The 15,528-nt window shown below is 48.4% G+C and overlaps 5 protein-coding genes across 5 annotated transcripts; 3 read left to right on the top strand and 2 right to left on the bottom strand.

Annotated features, from left to right (window-relative positions):
* The first annotated feature begins 1,240 nt into the window (after positions 1 to 1,240).
* On the top strand, positions 1,241 to 4,111 carry FVEG_04019 (glucose-regulated protein). The gene is made up of 5 exons (XM_018891705.1): positions 1,241 to 1,829; positions 1,881 to 2,065; positions 2,117 to 2,357; positions 2,410 to 3,654; positions 3,705 to 4,111. The coding sequence occupies exons 1-5, from the start codon at positions 1,695 to 1,697 to the stop codon at positions 3,888 to 3,890; spliced, it is 1,992 nt and encodes a 663-aa protein (XP_018748269.1). The 5' UTR covers positions 1,241 to 1,694; the 3' UTR covers positions 3,891 to 4,111.
* A 736-nt stretch (positions 4,112 to 4,847) lies between these two features.
* On the top strand, positions 4,848 to 6,179 carry FVEG_04020 (hypothetical protein; the record flags this gene model as incomplete). Its single annotated transcript, XM_018891706.1, has 1 exon — positions 4,848 to 6,179. One exon carries the CDS (start codon positions 4,848 to 4,850, stop codon positions 6,177 to 6,179), a length of 1,332 nt encoding a protein of 443 aa, XP_018748270.1.
* A 384-nt stretch (positions 6,180 to 6,563) lies between these two features.
* FVEG_04021 (hypothetical protein) lies at positions 6,564 to 8,137 on the top strand. The gene is made up of 4 exons (XM_018891707.1): positions 6,564 to 7,098; positions 7,145 to 7,314; positions 7,363 to 7,803; positions 7,850 to 8,137. The coding sequence occupies exons 1-4, from the start codon at positions 6,687 to 6,689 to the stop codon at positions 7,964 to 7,966; spliced, it is 1,140 nt and encodes a 379-aa protein (XP_018748271.1). The 5' UTR covers positions 6,564 to 6,686; the 3' UTR covers positions 7,967 to 8,137.
* On the bottom strand, positions 7,973 to 10,548 carry FVEG_04022 (hypothetical protein). Its single transcript, XM_018891708.1, has 4 exons — positions 9,733 to 10,548; positions 9,311 to 9,687; positions 8,447 to 9,264; positions 7,973 to 8,399 (listed from the first exon to the last, which is right to left on the bottom strand). Exons 1-4 carry the CDS (start codon positions 10,017 to 10,019, stop codon positions 8,073 to 8,075), a joined length of 1,809 nt encoding a protein of 602 aa, XP_018748272.1. The 5' UTR covers positions 10,020 to 10,548; the 3' UTR covers positions 7,973 to 8,072.
* Positions 10,549 to 10,598: 50 nt separating this feature from the next.
* Positions 10,599 to 13,032, bottom strand: FVEG_04023 (nicotinate (nicotinamide) nucleotide adenylyltransferase). Its single transcript, XM_018891709.1, has 5 exons — positions 12,333 to 13,032; positions 12,165 to 12,208; positions 12,086 to 12,118; positions 11,620 to 12,029; positions 10,599 to 11,568 (listed from the first exon to the last, which is right to left on the bottom strand). The coding sequence occupies exons 1-5, from the start codon at positions 12,476 to 12,478 to the stop codon at positions 11,371 to 11,373; spliced, it is 831 nt and encodes a 276-aa protein (XP_018748273.1). The 5' UTR covers positions 12,479 to 13,032; the 3' UTR covers positions 10,599 to 11,370.
* Between the last annotated feature and the right edge of the window lie 2,496 nt (positions 13,033 to 15,528).

Genomic DNA, 15,528 nt, shown 5'->3' with positions numbered 1-15,528 from the left:
TGTCCATCTGTAAGAGGCAGCGAGCCTGGTTACGCCACCGTAAATCGTATCTTCTGATCAACATAGGCTCTAATTCGAGTGTGTCTGTTAACAAGTGCATCGCTTCGCCGGGGTGAGACATGCCGCCTTGAAGGGAGCTTGTGGAGACAGAAACGCCTAGAACTACCACTCTAGAAGGGGTGGCCAAGCAAATATCGTGCGTAATGCCTTGAAAGATGTCCATGCCATTCTGCGGACGTTTCAATTGAACAAGTGATGCTCTCCATCTCATTTGGTGTCTGCTGTATCTGTAGTATGTATTTAGTAGTGCTGCCATTAGAGAGGTACCTAGGCAAAGCTGTTTCCTTATTATCACTCTCCATTTTATCTTCCTTTTGGCCTTCCTTGGTGGCCCCTTTGCTTGGCTACTAATTGCTATCTTTTATTTCTTCTTCTTTAAATGGCCATTTGGGAAGACAAGTGAGGGATGTAGATAATCCTATTAACACCTTTTTATATGTAATTCTGATCATAAAAGCTTCAGACTCATAGTGGATTAGATTGCATCAGGCCTCGTGCTAGAAGTCCTAAAAAGGGTAAATATCAATCTAAGTGGATGTGTTCCTTTTGTGTGAATTATCCTAGGAGAATAAAAAAATAGCCTAAAGTTAGAAAAGGGAGAAGAGCATCGTAAAATCCAAAGGGATCATGAGAGAGTCGATTCATGCATGATAGTTCACATGGTTGTCTAGGGTGGCGGGGTAACTTTGGCTCACCCAATCATAGCTCAAGGAATCATTCACTTGGGGAAAAAGTTACAACGCGGCGTAACACGTACAGTACAACCACTCTGGGCAATACCATTGATGCGGATAACCATGATGCACTTACATACTTCTTGATAGCTTGTCGATGGTGCCTACGTTAGCGATTGGCGATATTAAGGGATATGAGGATCCTCTGCCATTGTCACACTCATCCAAAAGGACACCTTCGGAGCAAGGCTCCGAATCAGGACCAGGTTCTGCTAAGAATATTCTCGAAGCAAAGGAAAGAAGCCAACTGTACTTTCGAGCAAAGGAAGCATCTCAGCCTACAAGGTTCTCAATCTTTGTCACATCCGGTAGAGTTAAACCGGACAGAGGACTCGCATGACTCACGATGCGTAGAAGCCTATAGAAAACACACGCGATACTTTGTTCCAACACCTTCTTTGCAAATAACTTCAATGCTAGAATAGTGATACACAAGTGGCGTCTTACGCAGAGGCCAGCAATGACACACTGTCCCTGTAGATTGAGGCGCTCGGTGTTTAAGGTGCCAGGGTCAACAGCCTTGCCCTAAAACCCTCCAATAAACTTATTCAAGAGAACTCTGAAATGGCGGCTTGCACAGTGTATACCTTTGGGACCCCTGTCACGTGTGGGGAACGTTGGTTCCTGGTGAAGTATCCTGTAAATCTGGCCTTTTCGTTGATAGTGGACAGTTGTTTTTTTTGGTAGACAAGCACCTTACTTAATAAAGTTGTCGGGCTTTCCTTTTCTTCCTTCAACCATTCAAAGATACCCCCTCTCTCCTCCATACCAAACAATTTGTGTGCAAGGCTCAAGACTCAGAAGCCTCTGCTTTATAATTGATTGATCACTTTTCTTCTCATTTTCCTTTTCAGAGTCTTGTTGCGCTTTCGAAAGCAGAGCAACTACAGAGAGCTCATCATGGCTCGTTCAAGGAGCTCGATGGCCCTTGGCCTGGGACTCCTTTGTTGGATCGCCCTCCTCTTCTCTCCTCTGGCCTTCGTCCAGACTGTTCAGGCCGACGAGGTCGATAACTACGGCACCGTCATCGGTATTGTACGTTTACCGCTTCTCGCCCACTCATGATGACCCCGCTAACTAGCTCAGGATCTTGGAACCACATACAGCTGTGTCGGTGTGATGCAGAAGGGCAAGGTCGAGATTCTCGTCAACGATCAGGGTAACCGAATCACTCCCTCTTACGTCGCCTTCACCGAGGACGAGCGTTTGGTTGGAGACGCCGCCAAGAACCAGGCCGCCGCCAACCCCACGAACACCATCTACGATATCAAGTATGCACACATGAACTCCTCTGATTGCACGGCACAATGCTAACTGTTTAGGCGACTCATTGGCCGCAAGTACTCCGAGAAGACCCTCCAGGGTGATATCAAGCACTTCCCCTTCAAGGTCGTCAACCGTGATGACCGTCCCGTCGTCCAGGTCGAGGTTGATGGCGCTAAGAAGCAGTTCACTCCTGAGGAGATCTCTGCTATGGTTCTTGGCAAGATGAAGGAGGTTGCTGAGGGCTACCTCGGTAAGAAGGTCACCCACGCCGTCGTTACCGTCCCTGCCTACTTCAACGTAAGTTTTGACTTGCCTCTCTCGAGCTGACCAGCCGGCTAACACTCCGTAGGACAACCAGCGACAGGCCACCAAGGATGCCGGTATCATTGCCGGCCTCAACGTTCTCCGAATCGTCAACGAGCCCACCGCCGCCGCTATCGCCTACGGTCTTGACAAGACCGACGGTGAGCGACAGATCATCGTCTACGATCTCGGTGGTGGTACCTTCGATGTCTCCCTTCTCTCCATTGATGACGGTATCTTCGAGGTCCTGGCTACCGCTGGTGACACCCATCTCGGTGGTGAGGATTTCGATCAGCGAGTCATCAACTACTTCGCCAAGCAGTACAACCAGAAGAACAACGTCGATATTACCAAGGACCTCAAGGCCATGGGTAAACTCAAGCGTGAGGCCGAGAAGGCCAAGCGTACTCTGTCTTCTCAGAAGAGCACCCGCATCGAGATCGAGGCTTTCCACAACGGCAAGGACTTCTCTGAGACCCTTACCCAGGCCAAGTTCGAGGAGCTCAACATTGACCTCTTCAAGAAGACCATGAAGCCTGTTGAGCAGGTTCTCAAGGACGCCAAGCTCAAGAAGTCCGACGTTGACGACATCGTTCTCGTCGGTGGTTCTACCCGTATCCCCAAGGTTCAGCAGCTCATTGAGGACTTCTTCAACAAGAAGGCTTCCAAGGGCATCAACCCCGATGAGGCTGTTGCATTCGGTGCTGCTGTCCAGGCCGGAGTCCTTTCCGGTGAGGAGGGTACTTCTGGTGTTGTCCTCATGGATGTTAACCCCTTGACCCTTGGTATCGAGACCACCGGTGGAGTGATGACTAAGCTGATTCCCCGCAACACCGCTATCCCTACCCGCAAGAGCCAGATCTTCTCTACCGCTGCTGATAACCAGCCCGTGGTCTTGATCCAAGTCTTTGAGGGTGAACGATCTCTCACCAAGGATAACAACATTCTTGGCAAGTTCGAGCTTACCGGTATTCCTCCCGCTCCTCGCGGCGTGCCTCAGATCGAGGTCTCTTTCGAGCTCGACGCCAACGGTATTCTCAAGGTCTCTGCCCACGATAAGGGCACCGGCAAGCAGGAGTCCATTACTATTACCAACGATAAGGGCCGTCTTACCCCCGAGGAGATCGAGCGCATGGTCGCTGAGGCTGAGAAGTACGCCGAGGAGGACAAGGCTACCCGTGAGCGTATTGAGGCCCGAAACGGCCTTGAGAACTACGCTTTCTCCCTCAAGAACCAGGTCAACGACGAGGAGGGTCTCGGTGGCAAGATTGAGGAGGAGGACAAGGAGACTGTAAGTTCTTCCACTGCTCACACTAGAAATGCATATACTAACTTTGACAGATCCTCGAGGCTGTTAAGGAGACCAACGAGTGGCTCGATGAGCACGGTGCTGACGCTACCGCTGAGGACTTCGAGGAACAGAAGGAGAAGCTTTCCAACGTCGCTTACCCTATCACCTCCAAGATGTACCAGGGCGCCGGTGGCGCTGGTGCCGAGCAGGATGACAACATCCATGATGAGCTTTAAATGCATAGACTGACATTTGGGAAAAGAACATAAATGACCTCCTTGTTTCGGTGTTTGGTTGGAGCTAGGATGCGCAGGGTGTAAAGTAGATAGCGCAATATCATGATTTTCAGCCAACCTAAAGTCCTATCTGTGTTGAGTAATAATCGTGTGCGCCTAGTCCATCCATGTTGAATGAACCCCAGTGAATGACAGGTTTATCAATACAAACTTTGGCGGGCAAAGGGCGACACGGTGTAAAGCTAAATGGCCCTTGAAGGGTCTCTTCACTTTCGATCTAGCCTACAAGTAGCATGATATTTGGCTTAGCCTTTACCATGACTCTTCCCTTTGTCGTTTACAGGTCTCCTGGCTTATCCGTAATGAGACAGTACTCCATAGGGCTTTGTTGAAGAATTGAGGTAGCCTTTGACCTCAACACTGAGTATCATATCCAAAATTCTTAGCTAGGCAGTGCTCATATTGGTATGCCTACCTAGGTACTTACGGAGTAGTGAATCACATATTGGTCAAAACTTTTGATGAAGAACCTTGATTATCCCTGGAGTGATCATGGTGTATTAAACATGGGAGGACCCAACATCGCCAGAGCACATTGTGCTTATGAAGGATTCGCGCATCAAGTCCTACACTTTTATTTATCTTATTCACCAATTATATCTTTGCAGATATGAGTTTCTGTTACGTGCTGCTGTACTTGTGAAGGGTCCAAGGTGTCACTGGACGAACAGGGCAGTGCCAGGCACGTTAACAATAGCAAAGCGACGCATGATTGTATTGACAGTGTTTCTCTATTGCTGCCTTTTCTCGATAACGCATTCTTGATACATTTGTTTTTCCTCCGCACAACTGTAACCTTCTTTTGTATTAAATCATTGAATCAAACACCACACATACACGGCTTCGAAGGGATCTCCTAAGAATCATTTTGATAACTTACCATATACACTCCTGACGATGGCGATCCCAGGTAATGACTTCATGGAGTCGCTCGAAGATCTTTTCTCTGAGGCTGGCGCGAAGGGCCGTGACGCGAACGCTGAGTTTGTACACCTGCGTAGCAGCCTCATCGACTTGATCGAATCCATCGCAATTACCAGCGGCCACGATTTGACTACCGCCAGAAACCAAGCGAAATATAACCTCAAGTTCACTGATGGAACTGAACCCGAGACGCACGTTGCCTTCTTCCCACCGAACCACGATATTACTGAGAAGCGCCCTCAGCTGGATGCTGCAACCACTGCCGAGGAGTTTATTGAGATCATCGGCACTGTCTTCAGTGATCAGAAGACCCGAAATCGCAAAAAGAAGAAATCCAATAGAAAGAGATCCAATGCCACTCCGCCGGAAAGCCCCATGAACAACGCCCAGAAACGCCTAGCGGCAGAGGCTGCGAACAAGACTCTGTCAACAGCTGATGACAGCCCAAGAAAACGGATCAAGCTTAACACAAGCAAGAGCAAAGGCGGCGTCTCCGAACCTGCAGTTTTCAGCACTGCACATCAGTCGAAAGATAATACTCCCACTCAGTTTCCTAGTCCTGAGGATATGGTCAACGATGACGGCGCCAGTGTGCTGGGCCCTATGGATATTGATTCTGGCGCTACCTCGTCTCAAGACAAAGGAGAAGAGATGAACGGGGAACATAGCACAGCTGAGGGGCAAAAATACAATGAATCTGCTCCCCAGAGGCGCTCACAAGATCGAGGAGATATGCACATGAACGATGCCGACACCGAGACTTTACCTGCGCATTGCAGGTCAGATATTCTCGAAGTTGTCGCAGCAGTTGAGGGCATCGAAGAGCAACAGTGGAAAGATTTCAAACCAAAGCTGCTCGAGATGCTAGGTCGAATGCACCAGAAGCCAACACCCGAACAGCATGAAAGGGCACTGAAGCGTCTAAGCATAGCAATTGCCCAGACGGAGCAAGAGAGGTCTCTTATCCCCGTCGAAGCCTGGAAGAAGTACGAGGAAAAGCTTACAGATGAAACGAAGAAGGGATTGTTTGATTGCCTGTGGTCTATGAGGCTCTTCAAGGTCGGCAAGATCATTTACCTACCAGAGGAAGAGGTTGCCATGGAGAGCCAGTGCTGGGAGCGCCTCAAGGCCGTAGCCCGCATATGTGCTATCCTGGTCGAAATGACTGCCAAACCAGAGGAACAGGACTACCAGAGGGATACCGACAGGTGGCTTATCGAGAAACTTGGAGATATCAGCTTTCTGGAGAAACTGTTTGCATGCAAGGACCGACTTGGAACGGTCAGGGGACCAGGGGCAGATTGAGTGATATGGAGACACTGGTGACAGGAAGCAGAGCCTGGATATAAGAGAAGCCAAACTTGTCGTTGAGATGGCGCGTCATTTGGTTCCAGGAAACTCGATCAGATATGCCTTATATGATATAACAGCAGAGGTCATGCACTATGCCGAAAACGAAACCGATATAATGTCTCAATTGAAAAATTGCTTGTTTTGAAGTTTCGAATGACTTTTAGACTTTTATTGGCAGAGACACAAATATTTATCTGTACTCCAACCGTGGTTACTCCCGTCAGTCATTGACACGAGGGATCAAAAACGAGTCCACTAGACGGACGCATCCTGCTATTGACACGTGACTCTTTTATCGACTCACGTGAGCCCGCGTCTCGAAACGCGTCGACAGGCGCGACAATGGGAATGACGACATGACCTTCCTTTCTTTGCTCAAGAATACCTTATCTATTGACACCATTAGTGGGACTGTCTGTCTTTCAACTCTTTCATTGCCAAAATCACAGCCTGTGCAATATGCCACCTCGAAAACGACCTGTAGAGGAAATCACCAGCAGCCGGCGAAGCTCAAGGAGAATCTCCACCACTAAAAGTCAATACTTCGAAGGCAGTGAGGATACAGAAGAGAGTGATGCGCCACCACCAAAGAAACGTGGAAGACCTCCAAAGAAGCCGCCTAAAAAAGAAGAATCCGAGGAACCCTACGAAGATGAGCTAGCTCAGGAGCCAGAAGAAGAGGAGGAGGAGGAGGAGGATGATGATGATGACGAAGATGATGATGAGGATGCGCCCCCTAAAGTTACCATCATTCCATTGGAGAAGTTGAGAGACACAGATGGTGTAGAATATGAAGATTTCAAATTGCACAAGAATACCTTGTTGTTCTTGCGAGACCTCAAAGCCCATAACCAGAGACCTTGGCTGAAGTGTAAGCCATCCTTCACTTGCTGCCAAATCATTACTGACATGTACAGCGCATGACGGAGAATACCGTCGCGCTTTGAAGGATTGGAACTCCTTTGTTGAGTGCGCATCCGAAACCGTTATAACAGCTGATGAAACGATCCCCGAGCTTCCCATCAAAGACGTCATTTTTCGAATCCATAGAGACATTCGCTTCAGTAAAGACCCTACACCATACAAGGTACGAGCTCAATTGACCAAAAAATCGTATGGAAAGCTAAAATTATAGCCTCACTTCTCCGCTGCTTGGTCTCGAACTGGTCGCAAAGGCCCGTACGCCTGTTACTATATTCACTGCGAGCCTAAAAGGTCTTTCATCGGTGGTGGGTTATGGTGTCCCAGCGGCGACCAAATGCAGAAACTCCGCGCAAGCATTGACGAACGACCAAATCGATGGCGCCGCGCACTCAATGACGAGGCATTCAAGCGCATATTCTTACCAAAAGCTGCCAACAAATCTGATCCCAACGCGGCGCTCCTTGCTTTTGCAGAAAAGAACAAAGAGAATGCGCTTAAAACTAAGCCAAAAGGTTTCACGGCAGAACATCGTGATATTGCGCTACTCAAGTTGAGGAACTTTACTGTTGGAACACAGATAGACGACAATATCTTCTGCCGGGATGATGCGCAAGAAAAGATCAGCGAGATTATACGTCCCATGGTTGGATATGTAAGTTGTATGTTAACTTCATTGCTGAACATGCTGACAAGTTTAGGTTTCATTTTTGAATAGCATTGTTATGCCGGATCCTGGCCAAGATGATGATAGCGATGAAGAGGAAGATGAAGGAGAAGAAGAATCTAACGATGACGAAGACAGCAGCGAGGACTAGTGAAAACTCATGGCTATGGTACACCCATTCGATAAAATCTATGTTTAGGGATGATGCAAGCGGATCTAACTGCCTATTTATATAATCATATGCTGTATCATTGTATCTAACACAAATCAAACATAGCAACGCTAGGGTCGTGATCGCTGACCTCACCAGCCGTATTCTGCCAAGTGTTGATATGCAGATGCTCATACTTGATGCTCCTGCGCAACTCTTTGCTGATATACATATGATCCAGAGCCTGGCAGTTACTGTCAAAGAGGTATGTGTATCGCTCTGTCTCAGGAATCTTGGCAGCCTCATCAGCATCAACAAGACCGGATGTCTTGACGAAAGTCTGAAGGGGTGCAACGGCGGCAAATTCGTTAAAGTCACCAGCGGCAATAACGTGGGCCTTTTTGTCCTTCTTGAGGATCTCTGCGATAAAGTTCTACAAGTTGTCAGCTGGGTTTTATGCATAATGACATTCACACTTACAGCAGTAATTTCGGATTGCTTGGTGCGTTTCTCGACACCCTTGTTCACAGGAGTGCGAGCATCTCCATGCAGGGAAGTCGAGCCACCCTTGCTACCAAAGTGGACGTTGACGGTAAAGAAAGACTTCTTTGTACCCTTGACAGGCTTCCACTCAGCTACGAGAGGCTTGCGGCTATCATCCCAGGCAGGGTTGGCAGGGTCAATTCGTCCAGGGTTGTACTTGAGCGAGGGACCATCGACAACGGCGTTGACGTCGTTAGGTCCACCTTGATTGGGCTTGACGAGCTCAACTCTATCAGGACGGTAGAGATAAGCTTGGCGAATGTTACCGCCGGGCTGACCACCATCCTCGTTGTTGTCAGGTTCGACCTCAGCCCATTCGTAAACAACACCGCTGGACTCCTCAATACCGTCGGCCAAGGCAGCGAGAGTCTGATTGGCGGAAACGACGCCATCATTGGTAGCGCCGCTGTTGTCCTGAACTTCCTGGAGGAAAAGAAGGTCAGGAGTTCGCAGCTTCTCAACGATCTGCTTGATGACAAGGGGCAAGTGAGCAGAAGCAGGGTTGAGGTTCTCGGTGTTGTAGTCTGCAACTGTGATGCCCTTGCAAGAGCCCTTGCTGGTGAAGCTGACGGCAGGGTGCTCAGCGTTGGAAGGCTTGCTGACCTTGGTGGCAGTCAGGGGAAGAATGCGATAGAAGCCAAAGGCGTATGAGACCACGCCAGTGATATCACCAACGTAGTCGCCGAGCTTGGTGCCACTAGGGTTCTTGGTGCCATCGAGAGGTGAGCCGATGATAATGGCCTCAGGGTTGGCATCTGGATTGTTAGCCAAGGAAGCACTTCAGACAGAAGTTTTACATACCGTTGCCGACCATGGTAAGACCACCGTGCTTGTTCAGACCAGAAACCTTCCAGTTGCCCCTGACCCAGAAATCGCCAAAGTTGTTGGGTCGGCTGAGAGCATACGCCTTAGGGACAGTGACAAGCTCACCAACAAGACTCTCCCAAAAGTCAAGACCGTATGTGTTAGGTTGTAGTTTGGGGTTGGACACCGAGATGAGAGACTCGTTGTTGGGAACAGCAAAAACATTGCCGTCATCAAGCTTAGAGAATTGCTTGCCAGGAGGATTACCGGTGTCCTTGCCAATAACCTTGGGCTTGAATTTGTTGTCAGAGGACTTAACAATAATGTTTCTGGGCGAAGAGATCTCAGTGAGATAGACATAGTCTTTGTTGGACCTGACGATGTTAGCAATGCTTCCTGCCTGAGTTGACGAAACTCACCTGTACTCCTCAACGAGACCATCAAGTGTGATGACATCTCCCACAGAGGCGCTGCTCACAGCCGATTTTCCAAAGATGTACAGTCCCTCGGAGGTAGCAGAGCTACGATCAGGCTTTGTTGACCGCAGGTAAAAGCCAGAGCTGCCAACAGCTGTGACGAGACCCTCTACACCAGTGACATTCTTGCCAGCGTAGGAAGAGAGATAGCTGTTGCCATTGATCTCAGCAATGGTCAACGCCGCAGCCAGAGGGCTGATGAGGGAAGAGACGAAGAATTGAAGCTTCATGATGAAGATGAGTCGAGAAACACTTGAACTGCCCTGCTCTCAAAAGATGATCGACAAGGCCGCGCTCAGCTATTTGTATTCACGATAGCCTCCAAGACTCTCTCTGGGTTACCTACCTATCCTGGATCTACACCAATTTGGCCCCGGCGCAAAAGACCCAAAAGGTCACCGAAAGCGATTCCGCGCTGAGTTCTCTCCCCTTGGCAAAAGGTCTATCCCTATAATTTGCCATGGCCATAACCGTCCAGTATCGCCGCCAAGCCTCCAAATGCCCTATCGATCTGGCACGTTTATCTATGCGCCAAATTGGAGGTGGCCAGTCAGCGTCGATTGTGCGACCGCCGGGGGGGTTCACGCTTTGCCCTTTTTTGCAGGTCCCTTTTGTAGCTTTGGAGGCCTTGTTGCTCTTTCGTCTTGGCCCCTGTAAATCATCAACAGATTGGAAACACTCATTGGTTGACTTTGCCCTCGTGCAATCTTGCCAGAGAAAGAGGGAGCCGGAGATATTGTCTCAGGAAGCTATCTTCCGTCCATTAAAGGACGGAAGACTTAGCGATTCATAAAATTGCGGCAGTTGATTTATCATTCGTCCAATCGAAATCATTCAGGAATCATTCAGGTTTCAGGGCACAGCCATTAGAAAACAATAAATTGTGTCATTGGTCCCAGTGATGTGAACGGGTATATATCTAGCAAAAACTCCATATGTTGGTTACCCAACTGGTTCTCTATAAAATCATGGCTTGCCAACAAGCTTAAACTTAAGGCTCTTTTTTTAAAACCAAGGCAACAAAGACTATCGAAGCGGGCCGAGGTAACTCCAATTAAAGACCTACAATTCGTCCTCAATTTCGAGGACACGTGCATATCAACAGTCGGAGACCTCCGACGAAGCCGGCGAGTTGCTAAGCATGGATAGTAACAAATTGGGCCCAAGATAGCGGGATGCCCCGTCTTTGTATGCCTCAATTGATGGAAATATCTCCGCTCAAAAGTGCGCTTTATCCAACCGCTGATACAAAGCAGGTTGCGTCAAGAGCGACGTCCTGTCATTAAGGAAAGTGAAAAGTCCACCTCCTCATCACTACGCCTTCTGAATTCCACACTCGATGCCTTTAGGACAACTCAACCATTATGGTTCATTGCGATGACTAACATTGGTCCTTAGACCCTGAAAATCGCAACGACTCAAACATAAGATCACAAGCTGCTCTCGCTCACAGCCTGGGCTCTGGTCTTTATGTCGTGAGCTCTCGATGATTCGGCTACCGTGCTCAAAGCTCGGCAGCTGTATCGGGATCGATGTCTGTGTGGGTACTGGTTCTGTCGTTTACCGCCGGGACAGAAACAATCAACCAGTGCTGGTGCCGGCATCGGGCCCATTCGTAATGGCGTTCTCTTTGCCCTTCGAGTCAGGCATATCGAGATCCCGATAAAGATTATTTTCGAAAATGTAGCTGACTACAAGATCAGGAATCAAGTAGTCAATCGACATGTTGCGTTTGAGCAATAGGCGAATTTTGGTGCTACTGATGTCATTGGTAACGACCTGTACCATGGTTAGTATCACAATACCCACGCAATGGTTCGAACAACATACCTGACGAATTATGTGAATATTCTTCTCCCATTGCTTCAGGTTTGCCAGGGTTGAATCAATTTCAGTTCCTGTACGCTCCAAAGCAAAAACGCCATAGTTGCCCAGGATGTGGTCAAGGTCACGCTCGTCCCACACACCAGGAGTCGACATGGTCTGGATGAGATCGAGGCCAGCAAGAAGCACAATGCGGCAGCGCTTTCGACTTCCGTCAGTGCATTCAACACCGCCCATGACCTCATTGATCTCATAGTCAAAGTGATCAAGCACTTTGGCCGTTGGGATGTAAGTCGGGCTCTCAGCTTCCCATGGGTCGACCATTAGCCACTTAGAGCTGTTTTCGGTCGCAAGCCTACACATCTCAATCCTGTGATGAGCAGGAGCTAGGCCCTTCTTTTTGTAGGCATCGCTGACTGATATCTCGTTAGTTCAGGTATGTTTCATATATGGTAGGATTTTCATCACTTACCAGGACTCAAAAAACCTGCAACAACTTCGAAATCTGATAATGTCAGCGATGCTTCAGAAGCAATGAGCGCGCAACCTACTCTCATTGTGAGCATGGTCTCGAGCCATGGGAAACATTCGAAGGCTGCTCAAAAGTTAGCGAATACTTGTGCAAATATTGACAAATTTCATCGTTGCCCATTTGTCGAAAGCATTGAACTTGATCGGATGATCTGTCAAAAGAGCCATAGTCATCAGGGTAAGCTTACTGGAGATAGGTGATTGGGCTGAAAGAGCCGCAAGCAACGAGACATAGCGGAGTTTTGTCTGGAGGACATGATCGTTGGAAGCGGTGCGAGGGAAAAACGTAACCCTCCCTCGTGTGCTCCTTAACGTATTGGTAGTCGCAAGCCATTTCGGCTATTGCTGTGTAGTTGATATCGTTTTCTGAGATGAGAGTGGCGGGTTGAGCGGAACGAGGGGTTTCGCGATCCGATGAGCAACAGCGGCCGGCGCCGGTAGTTGACGGCGAACGGAAGCGAGGGGCACGGCAGTATCGGCGCAGAGACCGAATTACGACCGACTCGTTGAAAATGGGCAGATCCAGCCAGTTGCGGTGATTGAAGTCGTCGGGGCTTTCAGGAGATGGTCGAAATAGAGATGTGGCAACTTTGCGATTGTTGTTGACTTGATACTGCGCGAGTCTGGAGAAATGGATAGGCGGATGGCGATGGCGGGGGTTCCGAAATCAGCAAGTATTGCACGTATTATGATGATGCAGTAAGAGTTTCGCAGGTATTATCGCTTATTGGGTTGAGGCTGCTGGCGTGTGAACAAGGGTCATGTAAGTGAATGAGTGAGTGTGTTCGTCTGGGCGGGAATAGAGAAGAAGATGGAAGTGGGAAGTCAAAGTAGAAGTAGAAGAAAGAAGGTTTTCCTTACGGCCCTTCTGCGAGAATTGGATTCAAATCTCCAGGCAGGGCAGGCAGGCATAGGCCAAAGATGGTGGGCGAGTGCTGGGCTGCGCGTGCGCCGAGATCCATTGCCTTAGCAAGGGAAAATGTGGGACTACAGAGGGAATAGGCTCTGCGCTGAGCATTCTGGTAGGTCAGATTCAGGCCTGCTAAAGAATCCGAACCTAGCCATTCGAACACCCTAGTCACCCATCGTGGACATTAACTCAACTGAATCCATGGGAGGTACAGAGTCACCCACAAAATACGAAAGTCCAGGCCTTTGACGCACCATTCGCACGCCATCGACCTCAGCGGAGTGCAACGAAGCCACTGTTTTTGTTATGTTGTCCATTTATTTTGCTTTGGTTGTTGAAGATTTTACACCTGGTGACTCCTGGAATGGTTAGTTTCCCCCATTGGCTCGTTCCCAATTCCCATCATCTACAGCACTGGAGACGTCCAATTATGCCACGATTCCCTTACCACCGATCTCTATGAGGTTTCCTTTCTCTCTAATCTTCACCCATGCTTGGCCTTGCTCGCTTCAAAGGCACTCTTGATTACTCACTAAATCATTCACGTTCTAACTTTTAGTGGCGGGGTATGACGACGGCGATCTGAGCCACTCCACCAAGCCGGCTCGAGGGAACGTGATACAGGGACAGATGGACATCAGTAGCAGCATGAACCTAAGCTCTACGGCAGCACCAATAGGTTCCCTGTAAAGTTGCATTGTCGGCCTTGGTCTGTCTTACCGAAGCTCATCGAATTGGTCTCTGGAGCTGTGCTGCTGAAGGTAGCTTTCAATCGGTCAACCAATATGGTTATCAACCGTATAACTACAAATTATAGTTTCTGTAAATCTTCAGCATGCAGACCAAACTCAAAGCAAGATATCTCGGCTTGCTTGATGATCTGCTCCGTTTACAACTGACGGAATTTGCCATTCTCTGACATTGGGCTGTCTTCCAGTCTGACTTCGTTGCTCTGCCACAAAGATGTCTTTGTAAGCACCATGAATCAATCAGATTCCATACCGACGACAATCACTTTCTTCAATCCCTGCCAGGAAATGCGGGGTGATTCTAGCTATCTTTGATTGCCAGAACTCCTACGCTGAAGGTTTCTCGATTGACAATTACATAAATGGTTAGCATAACTGTGTGATCTTTAGTAAGTTGAGCCGGCAGTGTCTCAAACCGCCCCGATCAACATTGAGGTTTATCCATTAAATCTCTCAAACAGCAACTTATTATAGTCAAAGCTCTATTGCAGCAGTTGGCTCCACGCTCATCCCTGGGCCATATAAACATGGATGTGCTTGGAGCCCCAAACGAGCTTTCTCCACCATTCTCAACAGCGTTGTACTGTTGACTCGTGATTCAAAAATGTACCGCTTCTCGAATTTAGCACAGCCAATCTGCGTGCTGTGACTTTAAAGAGAAAGTCAGATCATGGTCTCCCAAGAATATGAATAATTTATGTCCATGTCGTGCCCTTTGGCGGAGAAGCAGGAGAAACATCTACGACATTAACTAGTTTTTCGCTATTGTGATTGCCATCGAATCACCACTCCTGTTCTTTCAACATGGGCTTCCTATACCTTCAACCAAGTCCTACTTGTAACTGACACCCGATCGCTTCTTTAAACTCGCAGCCGAACTATCGAAAACCACAGACAATATTCTACGCCAAGAATTCGTAATCACACCAGGTATTTTCTCTTTTAGCCAGACGGTTTCAGACGACAGCTCGCCTCGTTGCTAGTCAGACGCCGAGAAAACACGCGTGTCTCTTATTAGCTACTTAGCGGACCAATTGATACTTTGGAGGGAGCTGAAAGAGGTCCACTGTGTCCCCAGCTCGAAGCTGCTTCTGCCACGATAGTGCTGCGATGGATTCATTTTAGCCTGTCCGTTTTTGGTGAGTGAGTGACGGGGGTCCGACAGCGGACCAGCTTGCAAATCCTCGGAAATTCGGTGTCATCACTGTAATATTTTGTCCGAGGAAATAGACGTATCTTGCTGTTCTTCGGAAAGTACAAGTAAGCATTCATCTGGACATGGCCGAGAGATAGGGCAGTGACTTGAGACTGCGGGAGGTAGTTACGGGAGCAGATGTTGATAAAAAAGAACCGCTTTGAGCGACTTCGGGACCATTTCCACTAGGAGTCACTGATTGGGGCAATTGATAGTAGAGGTTTTTACTTCCAGAGTCTCTTGGTTCGTGGCGGCTTTCCTGAGAACTATGAGAACCCTCCTAGTTACAGTAATGTGAAAAAAGATGAAATACACCGTGACAGCCTACCAGTATTACCACCCGAGTACGCTCACACACAAGAGGCTATAAATCTCTACGATTCGGAGCATTTACTTATAACGTTGTAAATTTGACCTTACTTTATGCCGAAGCTGACGAAATCAACAAGGGATATCTCCCACGCCATTAAGGACCCCGTGAACTGCATCCACCGTTTGCCAGATCAAGGAAAAGCCAAATATTCCACATG

This window comes from Fusarium verticillioides, chromosome 2, assembly GCF_000149555.1.
Source record: "Fusarium verticillioides 7600 chromosome 2, whole genome shotgun sequence".
Classification (NCBI taxonomy): Eukaryota; Fungi; Ascomycota; class Sordariomycetes; order Hypocreales; family Nectriaceae; genus Fusarium; species Fusarium verticillioides.
This window is presented reverse-complemented; position numbering and strand designations above follow the sequence as displayed.

Excerpts from the sequence above, each read along its gene's own strand:
- FVEG_04019 (XM_018891705.1), top strand. The coding sequence starts at position 1,695 with ATGGCTCGTTCAAGGAGCTCGATGGCCCTTGGCCTGGGACTCCTTTGT. Across the intron at positions 2,358-2,409 it reads CCGTCCCTGCCTACTTCAAC|GACAACCAGCGACAGGCCAC; the intron begins GTAAGTTTTGAC and ends AACACTCCGTAG. Across the intron at positions 3,655-3,704 it reads AGGAGGAGGACAAGGAGACT|ATCCTCGAGGCTGTTAAGGA; the intron begins GTAAGTTCTTCC and ends TAACTTTGACAG.
- FVEG_04022 (XM_018891708.1), bottom strand. The coding sequence starts at position 10,019 with ATGAAGCTTCAATTCTTCGTCTCTTCCCTCATCAGCCCTCTGGCTGCG. Across the intron at positions 9,265-9,310 it reads TCTTACCATGGTCGGCAACG|ATGCCAACCCTGAGGCCATT; the intron begins GTATGTAAAACT and ends CTAACAATCCAG. Across the intron at positions 8,400-8,446 it reads AGCAATCCGAAATTACTGCT|AACTTTATCGCAGAGATCCT; the intron begins GTAAGTGTGAAT and ends GACAACTTGTAG.
- FVEG_04021 (XM_018891707.1), top strand. The coding sequence starts at position 6,687 with ATGCCACCTCGAAAACGACCTGTAGAGGAAATCACCAGCAGCCGGCGA. Across the intron at positions 7,099-7,144 it reads CCAGAGACCTTGGCTGAAGT|CGCATGACGGAGAATACCGT; the intron begins GTAAGCCATCCT and ends TGACATGTACAG. Across the intron at positions 7,804-7,849 it reads TACGTCCCATGGTTGGATAT|GTTTCATTTTTGAATAGCAT; the intron begins GTAAGTTGTATG and ends TGACAAGTTTAG.
- FVEG_04023 (XM_018891709.1), bottom strand. The coding sequence starts at position 12,478 with ATGGCTTGCGACTACCAATACGTTAAGGAGCACACGAGGGAGGGTTAC. Across the intron at positions 12,209-12,332 it reads AGCCCAATCACCTATCTCCA|CCTTCGAATGTTTCCCATGG; the intron begins GTAAGCTTACCC and ends ACTTTTGAGCAG. Across the intron at positions 12,030-12,085 it reads TGCAGGTTTTTTGAGTCCTG|TCAGCGATGCCTACAAAAAG; the intron begins GTAAGTGATGAA and ends ACGAGATATCAG.